The sequence below is a fragment of the Daphnia pulicaria genome, chromosome 10 (genome assembly GCF_021234035.1).
Source record: "Daphnia pulicaria isolate SC F1-1A chromosome 10, SC_F0-13Bv2, whole genome shotgun sequence".
Lineage (NCBI taxonomy): Eukaryota > Metazoa > Arthropoda > Branchiopoda > Diplostraca > Daphniidae > Daphnia > Daphnia pulicaria.
In genome coordinates, this window is record NC_060922.1 from 3,448,811 (window position 1) to 3,464,414 (window position 15,604).

General features: G+C 40.7%; 3 protein-coding genes across 11 annotated transcripts; all 3 read right to left on the reverse strand.

Moving 5' to 3' along the window:
• Nucleotides 1-6,622: 6,622 nt before the first annotated feature.
• LOC124314236 (ubiquitin carboxyl-terminal hydrolase isozyme L3-like) lies at nt 6,623-8,628 on the reverse strand. Its single transcript, XM_046779383.1, has 7 exons — nt 8,447-8,628; nt 8,340-8,351; nt 8,136-8,264; nt 7,937-8,076; nt 7,649-7,866; nt 7,485-7,543; nt 6,623-6,957 (listed from the first exon to the last, which is right to left on the reverse strand). The coding sequence occupies exons 1-7, from the start codon at nt 8,489-8,491 to the stop codon at nt 6,871-6,873; spliced, it is 690 nt and encodes a 229-aa protein (XP_046635339.1). The 5' UTR covers nt 8,492-8,628; the 3' UTR covers nt 6,623-6,870.
• Nucleotides 8,629-10,282: 1,654 nt separating this feature from the next.
• LOC124314153 (bestrophin-6-like) lies at nt 10,283-14,682 on the reverse strand. 9 transcript variants are annotated; one of them, XM_046779241.1, is made up of 14 exons: nt 14,425-14,682; nt 14,327-14,367; nt 13,464-13,550; nt 12,173-13,401; nt 11,979-12,089; nt 11,723-11,903; nt 11,523-11,643; nt 11,349-11,429; nt 11,156-11,274; nt 11,058-11,093; nt 10,865-10,987; nt 10,690-10,797; nt 10,571-10,630; nt 10,283-10,513 (listed from the first exon to the last, which is right to left on the reverse strand). In XM_046779241.1, the coding sequence occupies exons 4-14, from the start codon at nt 12,292-12,294 to the stop codon at nt 10,439-10,441; spliced, it is 1,137 nt and encodes a 378-aa protein (XP_046635197.1). In that variant the 5' UTR covers nt 12,295-13,401; nt 13,464-13,550; nt 14,327-14,367; nt 14,425-14,682; the 3' UTR covers nt 10,283-10,438. The 9 variants fall into 9 exon arrangements, with proteins under 9 accessions (XP_046635197.1, XP_046635195.1, XP_046635192.1 ...); XM_046779239.1 differs by having other exon boundaries at nt 13,494-13,550; nt 14,425-14,678; XM_046779236.1 differs by having other exon boundaries at nt 12,173-12,441; nt 12,514-13,401; nt 13,494-13,550; nt 14,327-14,677.
• LOC124314549 lies at nt 12,656-13,399 on the reverse strand. Its single transcript, XM_046779745.1, has one exon. The coding sequence runs from the start codon at nt 13,397-13,399 to the stop codon at nt 12,656-12,658; it is 744 nt and encodes a 247-aa protein (XP_046635701.1).
• Nucleotides 14,683-15,604: the final 922 nt, after the last annotated feature.

Below are 15,604 nucleotides of genomic sequence, written 5' to 3' on the forward strand. Positions count from 1 at the left end.
ATCTAAAGAAAACCCACGTTCCTACTCAAACCAGCATCAACCATCAACAACAATAGTCACTCCAATTTCGTCCAAAGGCGGGTCTGTTACTAGATGAGGAGGTAGTTATCGTATTGCAGTTTATTCACGCCTGCGTTTGTTTAATATTGACTTGTCAAACGGGCAAACGATTCAGAGTAGTCGGTGATGTCGGCGAGTCAGCAAGTCGCAGCAAATGCGGAATTATTTTCCACAGTTGCTGCAATTTGAGTTTGATTGCCACATCACCGGTGCTCTCAAAATTAATTACGCCTACCCGCGCCTACCTGAAATTAATTTTGAATTAATTTCAAAAAAAAAACTTTTGGTTGGTGTCGGCGAGTCAAGTGGCAGCAAGTGTGGAAATTCCGCACTTGCTGCCATTTGAGTTTATTGCCATACCACCGAAGTTTGTGTCGAAAAGCCGGAAAAGGGCAATGCTGTTTTTCCGGATTGGATGCTGTTCTCGTTGGTTGGCGGGAATTTTTGAAAGTTTGAAGATGTGTGGGAAGGGTTCTGATTTATTTGAAGTTGCGGATTATTCTACTTGTACTAACTCGGATAATAAAATAATGTATTAAGTTTCTCGATATTTAAAAAAAATAGTGTTGCAAAGTTTCTTAAAGTTTCAAAAGCTTCTCAAACTTTTGAAAAGTAATTTTCAAATTATTTTTTTTAACGTTATTTTTAATTATAAGAAGAAACTCAGTTGGGAGGGAGGGAGAAGAGGGTGATTTTTCTACCGGGGAGGGGGGGCCTACCCCCGCTTCCCTAAGAAAAAAAAAAGAGAAATTTGCGGAAATTTGAAGAGGAATTTGAATTGAATCCGTAACAAAGAAATTAAGCCGTTAATAACATTGTTATTCAAGAAAATTTCTTCTTCTACATTTAAGATGCATGAATAAGAGCGACTTCGAATAAGGAGAGGGTGATGAAAAAATTCTTATACAATGCATTAGACGAATAGGCTTTTAGATGTCTGATTGAAATGAATGAATGAATGAATGAAATTGCGGAAAAAAAATCTTGTAGGCCTATTTTCCCGTCAAATTGGCGGGAATTTTTGAAAGTTTGAAGATGGATGGGAAGGGTTTTTTTATTAGGGGGGAGGGAGGGGCGAAAGCGGAAGCCGGCTTTCATGGAAGTCGAATTCCACGTCGTCCAGCGGCGATCACCTCAGGTCTTCGACGGCTGGCAGCTCTTCCGATTCCGTCGACTTTTTCCGACCCAACAGAAACGGTTCCGTTTTGGAGCGGCTCATCGTGAAAGGCGATCCCAGGGCGATGCTCGTCGGTCGTGAAGGTTTCGCCGGATTCGCTTGCTGTTGTTGCTGTTGTTGTAAGGCTTTGTTCCGCCGGACGGGACGTGTGGGGCTGCAAGAATCGGAATCGCCCACTTCCTTGGGAGTTTCTTGTTGCTGTTGCTGGATGAAGGCGTCGTGCACAAATGTTCGCGGAGGCTTTTTAGGGGCTGGACCGGTCGGAAGTGGGGCTTTAAGGGCCTCTTCTATCAACGGATCGGCTTCGATGTTTTGTGGCTCTGGACTGAGATTGGGTTTAGAGGTTCGATCGACTCCGGGCTTCCGTCTGAGATTTTTCTACCGGGGAGGGGAGGGGGGAGGCTACCCCCGCTTCCCTAAGAAAAGAAAAGAGGAATTTGAAGCCTGAATGTAGGAAAGTGGCACGGCTTGCCATACAAAATCTCTTCAATTTCATTAAATTTCTCGAGAAAAAATGAGAAAAAGTTAGAAAAAGCGGAAAAATTTCTCGATGTGCACCTTGAAAAAGAGCGGGCTTAAATAAATTCTTTAAACAAAATTAAATGCAAGGCTAACAGGTTCACTATTGGTAATATGCATAATGTGCACATGTATTGTGAGCATGATTTTAAGCATGATATTATGAGAATGATTTCATTCTAAAATATTAAATATCTGACGTAGAAATACAGTATATCAATAATGTATGTTTGACACTTGGAATAAATATATGTATAAAAAAAAGATCCGATACAATCAGAGCCAACTCTAACTTGCCACCACGAAATTGCCCAAGTTTGTTTCAATTTTTCTATTTGTTTCTCTGAAACGAATATGAAAAGGAACTGCTGTTTTTCGGATTGGCGGGAAATTTTTGAAAGTTCGAAGATGTGTGGGAAGGGTTTTTTATGAGGGGGGAGGGAAGGACAGGGGGTTGGTGGTCAAGGAGAGGGTGATTTTTCTAACGGGGAGGGGGAGGAGGCTATCCCCCTTGGGGGGAGCTAATCTCAACTTTGAAGTGAGATTACGGGGGAAAATGATTACGTATTTTAAAAATAAAAAAAAATACCATGAGAATCAGCGTGAAAAACTGATTCTAATGTTATTTGTTTCATAGGAATCCCTTATTCATGCACCAACCCTATTTCGGGTCTCTATGTGCTGCCAGCCGGGGCCGACCGCGGCTGGCACCTGTGGGTCTGGTCCGCTCTCTTCTCCCCAATTGACAAATCAGACACGTTGGACGACGAGTGAGAGAGAGAGGAAATCGAGAAAAGACGATAAAAGGTGTATAATAGTAGAATATCTAGAAAAGAGCCTCCTCCTCTCGCGTGCCTAGCCTCAGGGACACGACATCATCGCTGCAATAGACTCCCAGCGTGCAGGACCATAAAGTCCCGAAAAAATTTAACAAAAGAAAAATATGTACCTTCCCCCCCCCCCCCCATTCATTCTTCTTTTTCTGCCAAAAAATAAATCGAAGAATGAAACAGGAAAAAAAAGGAAAGAAATAACAGCGCGTCCAGGTGTTCCAACCAAAGTTACACACACACACACACGGACATTTCCAATCACACGAACGTTCTTTTTTCTTTCCCCCCGCTAGACACTCTGGCAGCTCGACGAATTGCCCAAGAGATTGTGAAACGCGAAACCTATTTTCCACAAATTTTATTTCTTCTTGGTCAAAACACATTCTTCTTTGCTGGCCATTATTCTTTGAGCGAATAATATGCCCAACGCCATTGAAAAGAGACACCGTCTACCTTTTTTTGAAAGAATAAGCGATAAGATGTAACACATCCGACACACACATGGGAAGTTATACACATCGTCTATAGTAGTCGCTTAACTATTAACTATACATATATATGTTGGACGGACATAATTCATTCGTTTGTCTAGAACGAGTCCATTTCCCCGAATTCATCGACAGGAAACCCGACACCTTTTTCTTCTTTTTCTCTGCTGCTGGTCGGGGCCGTTTTTATCCCATCCAGCGTGTGTGTTTGTACAGTGACGCAATTGATGTGTTGGGAACTTGTTGTTGCTATGGCGGGTTGAGCGGGTCGTCCGTGTCTGCTCCGTTGCGCAATCTATCGAATTCACGAGAGAGAGAAAGAAATAAATGATTCAGAGGAAAAAATGAGAAAGAATTATTCTTATTATATCCGTTTAGGATCTAGCGTATATATAAAAGATGATCATTTGAGAACTTTTGCTGGGGAAGCGAGTTGTTGTTGGGGGTTTTCTTGGGTTGTTGGATGGGGTCGAGTGGGACTTGATCTGCGTCTCGGCGGATGGGGGTTATAGGACGTCCCGCGGCGTCGTGTATAGTTGAAGCCTCCGAGCTCCATCTACGGGACTAGAAAAGGGTGGACAGATGAGGAGATAGAAGAAGATAGAAAGAAGAAGAACCAATGGCGGGACTACAGCGAAGCAGCAACAACTTTTTTTTCTCTGTTTTGTTGTTGTTCTCCCGACCAAGGACCCCCCTCCCATCACAGGTCCACACAGTCACAACCACCCAACTCCTTCTTCTTCTTCTTCTTCTCCATTCATGAGAGTTTTGGGCTGCTGCTGACTGACTGACTTGACTCTATGAGAGAGCCCCATCCGCCTACGATTTCCGGTCACCTCTAATATCCATCTCCCGCGGCTTTTGAATGGGAAACTTGCCAAACAACCACCCAAAGAAGAAGAAGAAGAAGAAGAAGAAGAAAGGTCTTTTTAAAAATAATGATAAAAATTCCCTTTTTATTATTAGATTTCTTTCTTTTTCTTTCTTTCTTTTTTTAAAAGGATAAGAAAGAAACACACATTCATCCAATCACGATGAAGCCCAGCACACACACACACACACCGTCGAGTTTGCATGATGAGATCATCCCGGCTCCTTATATATTCTCCCTCTCCTCCTTCTTCTCAACCCCCCCTTCTCATAACCACCTGGGGGATACGTGAAGGATAAGAATGAAATGAGAGAGAGAGAGAGAAACCTCCCGCTCACGCCACGCTGGCTGGCTGGGTGGCTGGAACGCAAAGTAACGGCAGTGCGTGAATCGTGAAAAGTCTTATGCAAATTTTTTGGTTTTTCTTGGGTTGTTTCATTTCTTTTTCTTTTTTAATCGGTAAAAGAGTGGAAACAAAGAGCAGCAATCCGCAGGTGTGTATTATCAAAGGCAATACGAAATATAGACAGACGCGGCGATAGAACTGTGCAGCACAGCCAAATATATTTATAAGAGAGGCCCAGCGAACGAACGATTATTCCAACCGGTTCGTATATACTCGTTCCACCGATTCCCCCCGTCGTCTCTCTCTCCCACCGATAATCTTTTTTTCTTTCTTTTTTTTTCGCCTTTTTCCATAGGAAAATCATAAAAAATTTTGGGTTTTCTTAACCCTTGAAATCCTGAATGTAGCGAAAAATCTTGTCTGCCGACCGACCGAATCTGATTTTTATAGGTGTTTCGCTTTATTTGGCGTTATTTCTCTTGTGCTGCAGCCGGATGTGTCGATGAATAATTCATCGGATGTATCGATGAACATAATAGTAAAAAAAGAAAAGAAGAAAAATAAAGGAACTTTTTGGAGAAGAAAGAAAACGACACTCACGAGCGGGAAAACGCAAGACACACGTCTCAAAGTTGAGAAAAATAAAATGGCAACCATCCACTACAAGTACAAAGAAAGTAAAGAAGAAAAAAAGAGTTAAAACCATCAGCTGTGTTTGTTTGTTTGTTACACAGCGGATCGCTTTTATCGCTGTATTTTTTGGGCTGGAATCAAAAAAGAGAGAGAGAGTGCCAGTGTGAGGGACAGCCATGCGATTATATACGTTGTACTACCCCGATAGTTGTTGTGTTATCGGGTTGAAGAAAACCATCCAGCGATTTGTTGTGTGTGTGTTTATTCTTTAGAGTTTCCCACTCTGGAAGGGATGAAATAAACGAACAGATCCGTCATTTAGTCGTTTCACAAAGTTCCGTCTTTTTGATATTCTTTGTTTTCTTGTTGCTTCACGGTATCAGTTGAGTGGCCTGTGTTGTTGGTTAGATTTCTCCACCGTGTAGTGTCGGTGTCAGACACCCCGGCCCCAGCTCACTATACCAGTGCGCGTGACGACTTTTGAGAAATATCCCGAGACTACGTATACGTACAATGGCTAGCGCTAGCGCGCGCGCGCTCGATTTAGACTTGCAAATGATCCGTCGGCGGTCCGTTGGATTATCAATCAAGCCCTTTACAGCCGCGGCAGAAGCCCAGCGTCCGACCAAGAACATCGACAAGGTTTTCTCTCTCTTCTCATTGCCGAGACTCTTGTAGGAAAAAGAATAAACAAATTTCTTGGACCGTCTCTCTCTCTCTCCTCTTTTACTTATTATTATTATTATACTATCATCATTTATTATTCATTGGCCTCTTTTGGCCCACATAACGCTAGTAGTAGTGAATAATGTCCCAACTGGCTTGGGCTAATAACTCCCGACGTGGGCAGTTTCGACTTTCGGTTAAGGCCATTTGTTATCAAGCGAAGAAAATGCGCGAGCACGAGACACGCACAATTCTATTTTATTCAATTTTCTTTTCTTTTTCCTTTTTTTTATTTTTTATTTTCTCTGCTGTCGTCTTGTAATTTTCGCCCGCCCAGCAATTCCGAGGATTCACAGTTGTATTGTAATCACTCAGTCAGAAAGAAAGAAAGAAAGAAAGATAAAATAAGTGTGCGCATTTTACACAATCCTCCCACCATCGCTCCCGCGGTTATGGAGAAGAGAAGAAAAAAAAAAACCTTGGGCCGAAACCGCGCCGGGCGCACATCGTCGCAACACGAGATGATGATACGGCAGACGACGACGGCCATGTTAGTGTCTGTCCCGTCTTAAGTTGCCCACTTTTAAGGAGCGACCACAGTTCAGCAGCAGCCAGTATCTCACTCTTTCTTTCTTTCATTCTTTCTCTTCTCTCGTCTGATGGATGTACGCGAAATAATTGAGATCTCTATAAAAGGTTAATCGGATAAAGCGTGTTATATAGGGAAACCGGAAGTCGGATAATAACCATAAAATAACAAACAAACACAACAGTTGGACTTTGAATGGCCCTTTTTTCTCACTCCTAAAATAAAATAAATTTTTGTTCAAACTTGGAGACCCACAGAGAAAAGTTCTTAAAAAAAGGCGTTTGGAATCCAATACTTTTGGTTACAAGAGATAACCAGAAAAATTTGAAAAAAAAAAAGCCTCCCGGCTTTTTCATTCAATGAAATCCTGGATGCCCTGGCAAGATAACAAGAAAGGCAGACGGTGCTAGTAATATAATAATAAAGTCATTGGCGTGCCGTGAATTTTCATAACGGATATTTATTTCGTTTATTACGGCGGATCATAATAAAGCAAAAAGAAAATATCAGTTAAGGAATGAACTTGGTTCAACATCAACTGAATGAAACATTACATCATACATTTCTGGATAGAATCTTTTAAGGTTGAACGAAAAAAAACGAAATTGAACCCAAAGAAAAAAGGAGAGAAAAAGATAAGCGAAAAGTGTTATTTTCGTTCTTGGAGTACAGGCGCGACCCTGGCCGTTCACTCGGCGGCAGTCAAGGCGACCAACGTGAAATGAACTTCTTCGGGATCGACGGCCATCAGTTCGCGGCATACTTTGGCAGCGTCCTGCGTTTACACAAGGAAAGACAAGAAGACGAGAAAAGAACAAAAATTCAATATGAGTAGGCATTAAGCAAATAATGAAAATGACTCAAAGATAAACAGTGGAGATGGGAAGCGACGACGCCTGTTGATTCAACAGCTACCCGATGTTGACACGAGATTTCTGTCACTCCACCGGTAAAAGCAATCGACTACACCGAAAAGAATTATTGACGTCTCGTTATATTCCCACAAGAGAACAAACAAAAGAGTTTTTAAAATGTGGGACCCGAAAAACCGGAAGCCACGCAGCTAAAGGGAGAAACCGAAAAAATGAAATCTTTGCAACGTGCACGACACGTGAAAAAAGTTTTCAAAAAGCGCCCAAGAGAACCTGACGTCGAGGGAAAAAACTGACGAGAAACAAAACAAAACAGAGGAGTGTTTGGCGCATCAAAAGCAATAGGCCACTGATGAATTTTTAATGATTTCAGTGTGGGTGTCATATTTTGTTGTACTTGGTTAAAAGAAAAAAGAAATATTTCCCCTACCTCCAGAAAAGTTTCCCGAGTGGTATTTCCGTGCGGGACTGGATGGGGCTTGCGGCCATCTATCCACAATCGAAATAATTGAACGTTAGAAACACGATTTGAATTTTTGTTTTCTTTTTCCTAGAAAAAAGTGGGTGAGATATGTGTGATAACCACAAACTAACCCAGTTCATATAGCCCGCCATCTTTCTCGACCAAAGCGATGAAATGCAAGTTAACTTTCTCGTCTCGACTGGGAGCCTCAGTTTGGCCTCCTTGAGCACTCTCTTCATGAGCAGATGATAGTCCGACGTCGGCTTCCAACTTCACTGCCCTCTCATCCGGAGAGAGGTCCTTGGTGGCGTCCAAAAAGTTCTTCAAATGTCCAGTGGAAACATCAATCCTATGACACAAAACAAATTAATTAACAGGGGTAAAATAAAACTTGCCTCAGTTTGAGTAACGTGGGCTACCTGTCCAAGTTGTTGGCAACAGCATGGATCAATGCAATAGTACCACATGCATTGCCGACAGTCTGCTTCAGGAAGTAGACATTGGGAGATACAGTTTCAGATTTCTTGGCTTCTTCTTGCTTCTGGAAATAGCTTTCAAACTGCAAAACAATGCTGTTATCCAACACGTCTAAGCAATGTCTCTGAACATCTATATTACCTTATCGTTTAGAGGAAAGAGCAAGAGAACAGCCAAAGCGGGACTAGGAAGGGTGGCCAACAATTCAGAATCCAGGCCGTACACATCATTGATTCTCCACTTGCTAGATACCCCAACACTTGTAAGAAACTGTATGCCAATTAAACATGCAATTCAATCATTAACTATTCAAACAGCTTGCTGTACATCAAATAATGTGCTTACCTTGTTCATCACCTAATAGCCAAGAGAGACACCATGAAATAGAAACAAAAGACATTTTACTACATGGACTAAAACATAAATATGTTGATTGCTTAATTTTAGATTACCTCTGGGTTCGACTCGAGTGGGATCCAGCGCTGGTTGTCTGACATTTTAAGGTAAATTACGGGATGAAATACTCAAAATTAACTCGACTCGTAGCTTGTAGCTTCGACGTAGACAATACGAGAATGAGAAAACTAGTCGTTAGGTAGTGACGTCGAAAGCTCGAAACCTGTGAAAGTATGGGAAATCGTAAAAGCAACGTGACAAATTTATAGACTAGACCGTTACCATGGCAATAGCTTGAAGCCCAAAATGCAGCATAGAAATACCGCGTGTACTAATTGGAGTATTTTTTTTTTCTCATTTTCATACAATCCAATTTGAATGGAAACGAATAATTCTTGGTATTTTACCTGATACATTTTGACGTTTGCTTTGCGATTTTAATTTTTCAGAACCCATTTGAACAATTTTGCGAAGAGATGGCGTTGTTCTAACCACAACAAGCCCACTTCATTTGAAATTGAATAATCTCAATTTCAGGTATTTTTCTTGTATTTATTACCTTTTGAATTGTTCATCCTGCTGGTGTCACCAAGGAATGTTGTTTTACGCTGTCTCAGCTTTTCCTATACAGATTATTAATACTTCCGTAGTAGTTTCTTAATAGTTCCGTTGAGCGCTAGACTTTTCTTATTACTGGAAAGTTAACAAAATAAATTATTTAATTGAACACGCATTTCGACCCAGCTTGAAATAAAAAACTATTTTAACAAATATTTGTTGTTACTTTCTATGGCATATGCGTATGCGAAGCTGAAACATTTATTCCAAAATGTCATTTATTGATCACATTCTAAATTTCCATGAATAATTTACAATTAGTAAAAGTAGCGCGCGCAGCTATAGGCCTATGGCTTTAGAGAAGACTTAGTGCGATGCCAGGGGTATTCGAGGAAGCATTAACTGTTTGTGTATTTAATTTAACGTTATTGAAGCAGGTTTAAGTTAAGCTTTTTGCATACACTAACGTGTCCGTTAAACCGTTAACGGTTTTTTTTACTCAAATGCCTGCCCCCGAGCTATACATCCGTTCTTCATAGACGATTCGCCATCTAGGGTGGGACGTTTAAGTAAAATGTTTATTAAACTGTTAACGGTTTAACGGACACGCTAGTGTATGCGTGTAACCGCCAATAACTTTACAGTTTCCGTGAAATGTGGCACGAACGGCTTGCCATTAATGCAATAATTCATCGGATATTTTGTTGATCACAATAGCTTAATTAGATAATAAGCTATATACATTCAATTTTGACGTGCGTCGCATGTGTTTTATCCTCTGACAATCTGAGATCGTAGGCAAAAATATTGCTAAGCTTGTAACTTGATTGTTGCATATCTACAAAAAGGAAAGGACAGATTATGATTGATGCTGAGCTTGAAAGTTTATATCAGACAACACAGGCTCGTGCTACCACTTTCACTTTGTTCTATTTCGGTATAATCCTTTAAATTTTATGCTCAGACGGCCAAATCAACTGCAACTGTTGACAACTGTTTACATTTATTATAAACTTCTAACTTTTCGGAGAAGAAAAATTTAATTTGGTGGACCTTTTTCAAGTCGGGAAGATATAATCTTATGGTCGAAGAGATCCGTATAAGGTGTTAGGTGGCACCATCTAAATAAAACATGATTTTAGAAGGCCATTTTTATTAGGAAAGTTAATAAATGCTGGCATTCTAGCCTCCAGATGGGCTGACAAAACAAAATAGAAACAAGTGACCTAGAAGTGTATTTGATCTTTACCTTTTTATACTTTAAATTAAAAAACGTAAAAAAAGCAGCATAGGTGAACGGATAAATCCTAACTAAAGAGTAACATGTTAATTAGTGAAAATGTCGTTATTTTATTAAAGCGTAGGTTAATACACGGTAAATTACAGATTGCGGATTGACGATATACATTTCAACCATTCGTCACTTAGGTATAACAACCCGAGGTCGACAGCAGCAGGTACGTCGTATTGAATTTGTGCCAATAAGGTATTCAACAGTAGGTCTCCGAAAGGGCTGATTGTAGCGCTACTTGCTGAGCATAGTCAAGTTTAAATTGCTTTTGCGGCTGAAAATGCAAAATGCAAAATTACTTCTGCAAGTATAATGAATGAAATCGACTAACCAAGTTATAGAACACATCTTCCAGTCTTTTATTGTAAAGTTCCGTCAGCCGCAAGGAGTCCTACATGCAGTCATACTGGTTAACGCAGTTTTGATTTGATTAATATATTAATAGAATACCTGGATGTGGGCTTCACAAAGTTGCTTGACGTCAATGTCGGTGTCGTCATTTCCGAACGGATTAACGGCCGCTCTTCCGAAACTCAGCCAAGCGATGAAGACGAAAAACTGCGTGAGATGCAAAACGTCCAAAATGATAGACTAATTAGCTAAATGAAAGCTGATGAGGTCAAACCTGAATGTAGGGCATCACAGGAAAATATCCGATGACATGCCGAACGATTTCGTTATCAAATTTTGGCAGATTGCGAGCCATAGCCGTGACCAATCCGAACCAATAAACCACTATGATGACGGCCTTATTAAACGAGGAACCATTCATTAATAACATACCTATGAAAGTGCAATCTATGCACCCTTTTCTTTACCTGAATCACGGCGTATGGAATGTTTTGCGTTGAGAACTGATGGAAAATTGTTCAACGTTTATAAAAGCTTATTTTATCGGTGTAAAAATAAGGCATACTTTAATTACGTTGCTGCAGTTCTTCTTGAATGTCATGATGGCTTCAACGTTCTTGTTGTGGCTCGATTTATTAATGTATCGGCCCTGTATCAAACATTCCTTTAACAGTAGAAGCATCCCTATAAAAGAGATTGGAAGATTTTTATTTTATGTTCGAAAAGAATTATCGACTAGTCTAACCGTAAGGCCATACATTCAATAACGATCAAAGGGCGTGGTGGTGGAGGATATCTTCCGCGCTGAAGTATATGCTTCTCTTCCTCCAGAAGAATCCCTACAGGTCATAAAAGACCAAGCACATAAAGAATGAATTACTGCTGGTCAAAAAGTGAGCAGATTAATTTAGTAAAATGAATAGAGAATTAACCTGAATTTTGGATAGAAGTTAAATTTGGAAATTTGTCTCGTAAAGGTTTGCACACGATGCGAAATGTGAGTATCCACGCGAGGACAACCCAACGAGCGTACTGGTCAACAATCGCTGGACCCTATTCCCCAATAAATGTAATTGGGATTATTAGATTCAATTTACCCACGTTATACCAACATTCCCTATGGTCGTCATACTTCGGGTAAATTTGGTTTCAGCGACATGAGGAAGATGGTGGTCGTTCTAGCGGTCCCTGGCGTATTCATTTGCATGGTGAACAAGCGATGCAACGCCGTGTTCGTGAAGAATCCGAGCATAATCATCCAGTTAAACGAGCGCGTGTAGCGGGCGAAATAGGCGGTCAAAGCCTCAAAGTGTCTACCATTAAAAATTCAGACTATAAATTGAAAACTCATCTCTTTAAAAATTTGTATAGAAAAATTTGGGATTTACTCTTTCTGTTTTTCGTTCAAGCCGAAATTGTATAGGGCGGTTAATGAGAAGTAAACGACTAGAAAAACGAGTGAATGCCTCCAAATCATCTTGTAGAGACTTCTCTTCCACCTTTAATAAAACGTTGCGGTTAAATAAACATTTGTTGAATTTCTAGACTGCACTAATTGAAGAAATTTAATGAATCGCTTTACCGGAAAAGAATGTTGCAACTTTCACCGAAACGGATGGCGTGAAAATAGCTCTTTTGTCCAACTTGGAAAGCTTCATCCTTGTTACTGCTGGTCATATTATTATGCAATGTGGAAAATAGCATGTAGTTCACGCGGAGACGACGGTCGAACTGCCTCCATATAACAGTGTCGCGGGAAACGAATGTTAAATTTTTGTTTTTTCCTCCTTTTCGCCTGCGGCTCAATTGATATATAAGAGTTAAAGACGAAAAAAAAAATGACTCGACGACCTAAAAGGATTAACAACCAACCAGTAGACTTTAACCTATAATACTAAAACAGATAAATTGAATTTTATGTACCAGGCTGCTGGATAACAATCTTTATTTTGCCGTTTTATTGTTCAACTCTCTCTGAGACTGCATTGACACAACACACATATGACGACACCAGCATGATTGGATAAGATCAGTGATAAAAAGGCGAACTCTTTTTTTAAATATTTCAGATTTTGAGTGCCATCAAGTGGCCCACTCTGTGCCCTGGGATATTGGCCAATGGAAAGTCCTCGTCGAACTTGAATTCGGAATACTTAACGGTTCTCAGAATGTCGAAGCCAAACTTAGAGGTCACTTTTGCCGTATACTCACTAAGGGCTTCTGTCCAAACTGCTCCCGCACCTTCGGCCCGCGCAATTCCCAGCGAAAATTCCACCAACTTTGTAGCTAGACCTTGGCGAGCATACCCATCATCCACAGCCAGAATGCTCAACTCCATTTTTAAATCCGTTTTGTAAATGTCAAAGACGTTGACATCTCGGTTGATGTACTCGAGCACAGCCTTGTGCAATCGGCCGACGGGAATCTGAGCTGGGTTCGAACTTTTACTGGCGTAGGGCTCCGATGATGGGCCAACATCCGTCGAATTCTTTGTCTTGAATTCGTTGATGGCCACTGCCACGATTTGCTGGTGTCGGCAGACATCCCGCACGAGCAGCGAATGAGGCGTTTTGACGCAATCACGGACGAGATCTTGTATCCATTCAGGTCGCTTGGCCTCTTCCGATTCGTCATACAATCCCAGTTGGCGGATGGGTGCCAGCGGAAAGAAATGGCGTAACAGAAATTCAAATATCTCGTCAGCTTCATCCGCTCGTGCTATGTGGGTAATCAACCGCTGTTGTCTGTTCCCGTTCACGACAGGCAGCTCCAATTCGAGTGGAAATGTCAACGCGTTGTCTCCTGTCATGTCTGAATATTCAAAATGGGAGAAAATCAAACAAGCAAATGTAACAAATAAGTCTATTAAGAACCCATTTTGTAGTGTGAATTATACTGCTGACCTGAGCGTACGGAGTATTCGATGCGAACGTTGTGTCACAACAGATGAATGCGGAGCACTGAAATTTGACCAAATATGTTTAAGATTTAAAACCAGAAACTTGTTATAGGGCGACGATATGTAGGACTGGACGGGATTTCCATAATAAACGAGGAGAAGAATATAGGTCTGACTACGATCCAAAGTCTGATTCAATCAGAGTCAAAGTTTACAAAAAGATTGCGGTTATTACGCTACGACCATAGCAACAGACTGTTATCAGCTATAGTTCAATATAGGAATCACTGTTTTACGAGTTTCATGTTCAGTATTATCATCACAATTGTTTCTTTATACTCAATTGTACAGATAGCCGAAAATCAGAAGGAAATGTCCTCGGTGCTTGAAATGGTATAGCTTGCGTCTAACATGTTTAAGCCAGAGTTTAGTAACAAGTAAACAGGAAAAACGACACTTGAAACTCTTTTCCTTCGCCGCAAATCGACGGAGATGCGCTACCCCAGAAAAGGATCCTGCGTATCGCAAGTTGGTATAGCTCATCTCTCACGTCCGGTCGTCGGACAGCCGGCCATGAGATTCTTTGCAGTACTACCAATTAAGGGATGATAAGATGCAAGGATTTTTATTTTCAAGAGATCAGACTTCATTTCTTTGTTTACCTTGTATACAGTTCTTACTACATTTAATGCTCTTTGGATCCTACTCTGATTTCGTAACGGGGAATAACGTCAACTTACATTGTCAAAGGTTGGAACGGCTCAAAAGTGACAAGTCACAACGACGAAAGTCAATATTCTAAAAATGCCAATGCTCTTCCAGATAATAAATACATACCGATTTATGAAGTTCGTCCTGTTAAACTTCAGGTCAACCAGCTAAAAAAAAACTCATGACCATGTTGCGTTGGGCAATAAAACCAGAAATAAACTCACCAGTCTTTCACTTATTCCTTACTTGGTCGCACTGTCACGCAGATCAAAACACTGACGACCAATCACTTTTGCATTCCACTTGTGCCACAGTTGTTTTTCTCTGTCTGATGTCGCAAGTTTTTAGTTGCCTGCAGCAAAGTTAGCAGACTAAATATCTTGCCTCGGCCATCTCTCATCGGCATCATTGCCATTCAGCTCGATGCTATCGCCCATTTCTGACAAATGTTTGGAATTTCTTTCTGTGGCTGTCACGCTGTCAGACGAATATCTGCAAGTTTCAAGTTGATCATTTTTTTTTCAGCCAAAAAAGAAGAGATTGGTATCAATTTGAATGAGACGAACGAGACGGAAGTTTTGAATTAACTGATGATGGCAACGCTTTGAAAGTATTACACAAGGGAAAGGTGAGACGGCGCGCGGTTTCAATTGCATTTCCGGACACACATAGTATATAAGTAAGTACTGGCTGTTTAAAAGAGAAAATGAAAACTGAGAAAATAAGAATGATGAGACATTGGGTGTCCGATTGGGTGTCGATGAATTTTTACGGAGGCTGCTTCTCCATTACGTCTCTATGATTATACTGCTCTTCGAACCACGTGCTTTGTTGGCCAAAATAATCAATGGCCAATTTGGGTTGCCTCTTAATTAGAAGCGATTTATTTTTATTTTCCGAGAATTGCTCTAAATTTGTAAACTACTGGCAGTCGCCATGAATTTCGTATATTCCAAGTCTTGTTGATTGATTGCCGACATCAATTATTTTTGGCTGTTGAATATTGACCCTTGTGATGACTTGTTTGTCATGTTTTGATTAAATGATGATGGATTGGGTTTGAGATAAGACTAGGCTACTTCCCGTCTTTTTCTTATCGATTGCGTCGAAGGGCCTGTGTTTATTTTCTCTTGGCTTACAAGAGGGTCATGGGGGGTATAATTAGGGCGGGTTTTCGGTCTTCTTGTCGGTTTCACACACATTTTTATTTGTATCTTCTCTGTCCAGGGTGGGCTTCATCAACTTGGGATTAAACCGCTTTTATCGTTTTTTGCGGTTTGTTTTTTGGGAAGGGGTCGATTTTTTGGGGTGGGGATCAGTCGAGATATACCAAACAGAAATGGTATTAGATTTTAATTAAAAATTATTCCTTAACTTATTCCCTTGTCGTTTTGGATTTTAAGG

Excerpts from the sequence above, each read along its gene's own strand:
- LOC124314549 (XM_046779745.1), bottom strand. The coding sequence starts at position 13,399 with ATGACAGGAGACAACGCGTTGACATTTCCACTCGAATTGGAGCTGCCT.
- LOC124314236 (XM_046779383.1), bottom strand. The coding sequence starts at position 8,491 with ATGTCAGACAACCAGCGCTGGATCCCACTCGAGTCGAACCCAGAG. Across the intron at positions 8,077-8,135 it reads TCTTTCCTCTAAACGATAAG|TTTGAAAGCTATTTCCAGAA; the intron begins GTAATATAGATG and ends ATTGTTTTGCAG. Across the intron at positions 7,544-7,648 it reads TGGCGGGCTATATGAACTGG|ATGGCCGCAAGCCCCATCCA; the intron begins GTTAGTTTGTGG and ends GATTGTGGATAG.
- LOC124314153 (XM_046779241.1), bottom strand. The coding sequence starts at position 12,294 with ATGCTATTTTCCACATTGCATAATAATATGACCAGCAGTAACAAGGAT. Across the intron at positions 11,275-11,348 it reads CCCTTTGATCGTTATTGAAT|GGATGCTTCTACTGTTAAAG; the intron begins GTATGGCCTTAC and ends TCTCTTTTATAG. Across the intron at positions 10,631-10,689 it reads TTTGTGAAGCCCACATCCAG|GACTCCTTGCGGCTGACGGA; the intron begins GTATTCTATTAA and ends GACTGCATGTAG.